General features: G+C 41.0%; 1 protein-coding gene across 2 annotated transcripts; it reads right to left on the bottom strand.

Annotated features, from left to right (window-relative positions):
* Positions 1–4,202: 4,202 nt before the first annotated feature.
* On the bottom strand, positions 4,203–5,617 carry LOC138821343 (olfactory receptor 8B8-like). Of its 2 annotated transcripts, XM_070013499.1 has the most exons (2): positions 5,607–5,617; positions 4,203–5,136 (listed from the first exon to the last, which is right to left on the bottom strand). In XM_070013499.1, the coding sequence occupies exons 1-2, from the start codon at positions 5,615–5,617 to the stop codon at positions 4,203–4,205; spliced, it is 945 nt and encodes a 314-aa protein (XP_069869600.1). The 2 variants fall into 2 exon arrangements, with proteins under 2 accessions (XP_069869600.1, XP_069869599.1); XM_070013498.1 differs by lacking the exon at positions 5,607–5,617 and having other exon boundaries at positions 4,203–5,150.
* Positions 5,618–7,261: the final 1,644 nt, after the last annotated feature.

Below are 7,261 nucleotides of genomic sequence, written 5' to 3'. Positions count from 1 at the left end.
ATTATCACCAGTCTTGACCTTGAACCTTGGAAATGAGAAGGGTAGGACTGGAGACAAGAAACCTGAACCCAAGGCAAGGTGTGGTGGCTAATGCCTGGAATTTTAGCTACTTGGGAAGCAAAGCTTGATTGGGAAGACCCAGGTTCTGGGCCAACTCAGGAAAAAAGTTCATGAGACCCCCCCCCCATCTCAATCAACAGAAAGCTTGGTATAATGGCACACACATTTCATACTAACTGTACAGAAAGCACAAATAAGAAGATCATGGCCCAGACTGACCTGGGGAAAGGGGGTGGGGTGAGACTCTATTTGAAAAATGAAAATAATGTGCCTGGCAAGAACAAATTCCAGTAACACACACACACAAGAAGGAAGGAAGGAAGGAAGGAAGGAAGGAAGGAAGGAAGGAAGGAAGGAAGGAAGGAAGGAAGGAAGGAAGGAAGGAAGGAAGGAAGGAAGGAAGGAAGGAAGGAAAGAAGGAAGGAAGGAAGGAAGGAAGGAAGGAAGGGAGGGAGGGAGGGAGGGAGGGAGGGAGGGAGGGAGGGTGGGAGGGAGGGGGAAAAGAAAGAAAAAGAAACCTGAACCAAGGTAGTAAGAGTTCTATGCAGAATTGGACACCTACTGCTAAATCAAAGAGAAAACTCCTCTTATAATTTAGCCTATAGTCCCAGCACTAGGCAGAAAGGCTGTGAGTTTGAACCAGCCTGTCAGTCTAGGCTACACAATGAGTTACATAACAAAATGCTGCTTCTGCTCAAAAAAATTTTTAGGAAATGACTTAGGATCATCAGATGGCTATTTAAAGGCCCTTTGAAAAGAAGAGAGCAATATTGTCTTTCTGTGTGGCAAACAGAAATCATTTGCATTACTCCAATGCTCTTGTAACCTTAAACCCAGCAATGTAGTCATTCAACATCATTTTAGCATGTACTTAATCAATGTTGTTTACATGTTCCTAGAACAAAAACTAAATTACAAAATAGTACTTAATATGATAATCTGATTGTATGTATATATAGAGAGATTTTTTTCACTGATCTATGCTATTCTAACTACAACACAAAGACAGAAAAATAGTCTGAATAAAACATAGACCAAAATGCCAGAAATGGTATTCTTTGAATGGCGGGATCATGATATTCTCTCTTTCTTTTAAACTTTTTCTTGCGCATCTCTACACAGTTCTATCTCACATGTTTCTACCACACAGTGGTAGAAATTTAAGGAAATTTAAGGAAAATTATTTTTAAAAATAAATTAAAAACAAGTGCTGCATAATTACAGTATTTTAAAAATCTCACTGGGAATTTGTTCAACATGTATTTAACACCTTCTATATCTTCCAGGCATTAAGCTCCATGTATATGTTAGATTATCTAGCGACGGTAACCTTAACTAAACAACCTCTTAATATATTACGGTGCAACCCATTGAACAATAGCTCTGCAAACCTCACATACATATTCCTGATTCTATGAGCTCAGTGCCTTTAAAAAGGAGAAAATTCTTCAGTGTTTTTCTCTTGACATATGTTCTGGCAAATTGTTTCCAAATGAGAATAATGTAGGGACTTAACTCCAGACAGCAACTTGGGGATGGAACAAGGTGAATATATATGCACCACATGTGCTATTTCTTTCACATCCATATTGAACGCCTTGGAAGATGCCTAGTAGGAAGAGTGTGGGCTATGGCTTGCCATCTAAATACAATCTGCAACTCTGCTTATTACCTGTGCAATGATAGGCAAGTTCTTTAATTTCTTCAAGACTAGATTTGTGTGTCCAAAAAAGTAAGAGAAATGATCTCAGACCATTGTAGAAAAGATGCAAGGAGAATATGTATGTACCAATCCAAAAACAACTTAAAAACCAGAGATGCCTTAAATGTAAACCTCCTGCCTACATGTACCGCTTCCATGCTCAGATCATGGTAGTTTGCTAAATTAAAAGGGATCTGAGTGGAGGTCATTGCAAACATTCAACATGAATGAAGGGAGCAAAAGAGATGGGTGGTCATATCTTTAAGAAGCTGAATAGAAATCAATTTCAATCAAATCCTACAGTTGAGTCTCTGAGGGCATATCTTTTCCTTTTCTCCATAGCTCCTTTCTTCCTCCCATGTGGTCTCACCAGCATCTTTCTTAGCCCATTCTTGCTTATATGAAAATAGCATATTCTATCATGTTGTTTTTATATTCTATTTACAATAGATCCTTCTATGTCTATTAATCACTTATTACATGTTTGCTGCATATTGAATATTTGTATTCTCCCAAAATTTATATTTGAAAGCATAGTGCTTTGATGGACAGTCTTTTGGAGTGCCCTTTTACAAGACCTAAGAGAGACTGCTAACTTCTTTCCTCTCTGAAGTAAGACACTGAATCTGTTGATAACTTGATCGTAGGCCTAAAAAGATAAGCCAATTGTCTCAAAGTTAAACAGTAAGTTAGTGGAAGTGCTAAATATTAGAAGGAAGAAGATCTAGCAGGGGATAAAACCAAACTGTCTGGTATTTAATTCTCAATGGAACTCTGGAAAAAAGTTAAAGAGACATCAAGTAATTTGCTTAAAGTTACACAACTACTGGGTAGAAGTTGGGATTCAAATCTGATTATACCTTCCAATTCCATAGTCTGCTCTTTCAAAATTTTTATGATACTTTGTATCTTTCTCTGCCTTGATCACTTGAATTCTATTGTTCACCTGTCCATGCACTTTCTTTTGAATTCACTATTACTGATTAGCACCAGTCCAAAAGTTATACAAAGTTATAAATCTATCCAAACTATGTTTTCTTTTTTCATATAGGAGAGAGCATTTCTAAAGGTAACTTTAGGACAGAAAGGATTTTCGTGGCATTTTACATGTCATTGTATCACAGAAAATATTTAGTATCACAATTTTTAATGGACGCTCCCTTTTACTGGGAGGTATATCAGTATCTCAGCCAAAAACAAATAAACAAAAAAGAGAGAGTCAAACAAAGTAATTGTGCAAATATGATGAGGGAACTATTCATACAGTTGTAGGCAGAATGTTGTCTGAGAGAACCACAAGAGATGGTCAAACATAATAAGCCCTTGGCAGGAAGTAGCAAGGGAGGGAGCAGTTACTGTAAACACATGTGGAACAGAGGATTCAGTTACTGCCACTTTAGCCCAAGTTGGGAGGATGTCCAGAAATAACTATCTTCATGTCTTTTTTCTCCTTCTCCCTGATTTTTCTCTACCAAGGTTCCCTTTGCCCTAACCCAAAAAAAGAACCCAGAGGAAAAGGCAATCCATTAGGGAATTTCTTCAAAGAGGTGCCAAGGAGTAGAAATTTGATCTGAGAAGAGACAGAGAAAATATTCTACCTTAGTCTCTATTGTATGCCTCACCAATATACCATTTGATAGGCATTTCCAATGATGATTGGCTGCTAACCTGAATATGGTTAGTAACACTAAAAGGTCTATGGTTCTAAAGTATTTCACAGATACCAAAGTGATTTCTCCTGGCCACAGAGTCCACTAGTTTTGCCTTTAAAAGCACAATTTGAAAACAAGAAAATGGGTGTGTATGAAATAATTTCCAAATTCTAGTCTTCAGAACCTTGGAATTTCCTGTTAGTTCTTAAACCCACCATCATAACCAAATCTCTAGAAGTCCAGGCTCCTGCAACACCACTCCACCAGCCTAGGTGGTAGCACACTTGCTGCTCTCTGGGTCCTAATACACTTCCCCCACATTCCATAAACTGCTTCAAGAATTTCTCTGGTCATTTAGCCAACATCATCTCAGCAAAATCCTATACCTCCTACCTTCTTACAAAAATGTGCTAATTTAAAATTAGCCCTTGAAAAGTGACATGAAAGTTCTGTAGACAGAACCAGATTCTAACATCCGAGGCCAGCTCACATTTTTTTTCCTCCAAGGCCTGAAGGAGGAAGAAAGTTAGCCAAAAAGGAACGCGTAATGGAAATAAATAACCTGAATTTTGGCTGCTGTTTGGCTAAGATGCTGAATGCTAGGTAGGGCCATAAACCTGTGTCTTCTCAGAAATATGAGGACCGGTGTAGATGATCTTCCAGATACCCTTCAGAAGAAGAAGACAGACTTGTCCAAGAATGAGTTAAAATTTCTTCCATGTATCCTATGGATTCTGATTCAACTATGGAAGAACAAAAGTGGGTCTTTCCCAAGCATTGTTCCTCTCTTAGGAGAATGAAGTTTTGCTCAAAATTTTCTTCAGAGCAACTTTGACATCCTTATTCCTCAGGCTATAAATTAATGGGTTGAGCATGGGCACAACAATGGTGTAAAATAAAGAGGACACTTTCCCTTGGTTCATAGGTAGAAGGGAAGATGGTTTGAGATACATGAATGCCCCTGACCCAAAGAAAAGAGAAACTGCAATGATGTGGGAGCTGCAGGTGCTGAAGGCTTTTGACCTGCCTTCTGTGGAGCGAATTTGGAGGATGCTGGAGAGGATGAGGGCGTAAGAAATGAAGATGGTGACTGTGGGGACACCAATATCAATACCCACAACAATGAAGACGACCAGCTCATTCACATAGGTGCTGGTGCAAGAGCGCTCGAGAAGGGGAAGGATGTCACACATGTAGTGGTTGATGAGGTTGTTGTCACAGAAGGTCAATCTCAGCATGCATGCTGTGTGGGCCATGGCCCCAGCAAAACCCATCACATAGACCCCCAGCAAAAGCAGTAGACACACCGGAGGAGACATGGTGACCGTGTACATGAGGGGATTGCAGATGGCCACATAGCGATCATATGCCATTGCTGACAGGATGAAGGACTCAGAGATGACAAAGAAAAGAAAGAAGAAGAGCTGAGTCATACACCCAGGGTAGGAGATGATGTTCTGCTTTGAGATAAAACTCATTAACATTTTGGGGGTGATGACAGTAGAATAGCAGAAGTCTATAAGAGATAAGTTAAAGAGGAAGAAGTACATGGGTGTGTGAAGGTGAGAGTTCAGCCCTATCAGTGTGATCAAACCCAGATTCCCCACCATGGTGACCACGTAAAAACCAAGAAACAGGAAAAAGAGAGGAATCCGGAGTCCTGGCTGGTCTGTTAAGCCTGCAAGGATGAACTCTGTCACAGAAGAGTTCTCAGCTGCCATTCTCAAGTAAGGCATTCTGTAGGGACAAAGGAAAAGAGCCATTGAGAGGAGGAAGACAAGAAAGGAGAAGGGAGATGACAGAGTCAGCTCCCCAGTTTGTCACAAGTTGGATGTGTGCAGAGATTTTGAACTTCAGAGGTTAGGGTCCTGGAACTATTCTCATAGCCCCGATGACTTTTCCTCTGCAGGGACCTCTGGAGGTCATACCTGCCTCCGTGCAGAGCAGATGCTGCTGGAAGAAGGACCTCAAGAAGCCCCTGAGGAGTCTCCGATCTTTAATTTGATTCCTTAGTTAACCTTCTATCTCCATAGTTTTCTCAGACTTATAAAACACATCAGTCTCTGAGAAGAATTCTCTGAGGCTGGGGCTAGTCTAATTGGGCAAGAGAATGTCTACCTTCTGACCATCCTGGACAGAGTACGAGGGTGAACTAGTTTCCCGCCCCGCCCCCCAGTACTTTAGGACCCTACACTGAGACCATTCACCCAGAGTCAGTCACTCACCTTCCTTCAGCCCAGAGCTTCAGTGTTGTACCTTTCAGCCAAACACTTATCTCAGTTGTTCAGACAGGTTAATGACTGTGTTTTTGTGGAAGGATTTGTCACAAACACCTCTACTTCCTCTTCTAATGGGAGGGTTAGACACCCCCCCCACACACACACATAGAGGCTGTTTCAGAGCTCTTTTGAGCTGGAAAACGATGTGGGGAGTGGTTTACTCTGAAGCTCTTCTCTAGCTTGCAAAGAGACTGAGCAGTTTTATGCCAGGTTTGGAGATCTGGGGACATGGCAGGAAGCCAGGGGTTCTCTGGGGATCAGGGCTCCAGACAGGAACTGAAAATACTCTTGAAAATATTTGAATGGGCTTTCTGAAACATAAAAATATTAGTTCAAACAATACACAAAGAATTGTGCAAAAATAATTTGCCATATGAGCACTGTCTTATGCTAATCTTAACATGCCAAGATCCAAAACCATTTTACAAGCAATTCTGCCTTTTCATTCTTCCTCAGATCTTATGTACTGGGTTTTATCATTTCCATTTTAGAAATATGTTAAATGACTAAATCCAAGCTGGGTGTCTATAGCTTATGCCTGTAATCCTAACTACTCAGGAGAGTAAGACATGGAAGATGGAGAGCTAAATACACCCAAACACTTCCTCTCCAATGAACCAGTAAAATTCTGGACTGGAGGTATGGCTCAAGTGGTAGAATATAGCTGTGAGCAAGCTAATCAAGAAAGAGTGTGAGGACTTGGGTTTAAGTCCTAGTACCAGCACCTGCAAGCACACACACACATTGCTAAGTTCACATGAAATCTAGGCCTATCTAATTATAAATGTAATATAACAATTGCCTTTAAGAACTCCTATGGAAGGTAATAAAACACATAGGGGCCTTGCCTTCAAGGCTCTGATAATGCCTTGAAAATATTACAATATACGTAAGTATAGGAAAGAATGTGAGACAATCCAGAAAAGGCAAAAATAAAACACTACACCGTTTCAGAGGGGTGTGTGTTCAATACATTTTAGACATCACAGGAATTTTCAAGGGTCCTCCTCAGAGAAAAAAACCAAGTTTTCATCTCTTTGAATGTGAGCTTGACATCACAGAACAATTCCTTTACATTAAAATAAAAAATAAAAATAAGTTTAAAAAAGAAAAGTTAAGCCAGGCGCCGGTGGTTCACGCCTGTAATCCTAGCTACTCAGGAGGCTGAGATCTGAGAATCGCGGTTCAAAGGCAGTCCAGGCAAGAAAGTCCGTGAGACTCTTATCTCCAATTAACCACCAGAAAACCAGACGTGGCGCTGTGCCTCAAGTGGTAGAGCACTAGCCTTAAGCTAAAGAGCTGAGGGACAGGGCTGGGAAGGTGACTCGGTGGTAGAGCGCTTGCCTTGCTTGCATGAGGCCCTGGGTTTGATTCCTCAGTACCACATAAGCAAAAAGAAAAAAGCCAGAAGTGGCACTTTGGCTCAAGTGATAGAGCGCTAGCCTTGAGCTGAAGAGCTGAGGGACAGTGCCCAGGACCAGAGTTCAGGCCCTATTACCGGACCCCTCCAAAAAAAAGAGCTGAGGGACAGCACCCAGGCCCAAAGTTCAAGCCCCACGACCAACAAA

This window comes from Dipodomys merriami, unplaced genomic scaffold (assembly GCF_024711535.1).
Source record: "Dipodomys merriami isolate MVZ:Mamm:240054 unplaced genomic scaffold, mDipMer1.0.p SCAF_91, whole genome shotgun sequence".
Classification (NCBI taxonomy): Eukaryota; Metazoa; Chordata; class Mammalia; order Rodentia; family Heteromyidae; genus Dipodomys; species Dipodomys merriami.
Note: the sequence above shows the minus strand (reverse complement) of the source record. Positions and strands in the feature narration are given on the sequence as shown.

Bases quoted from the DNA above. Each gene is read 5' to 3' on its own strand.
- LOC138821343 (XM_070013498.1), bottom strand. From the start codon at position 5,150: ATGCCTTACTTGAGAATGGCAGCTGAGAACTCTTCTGTGACAGAGTTC.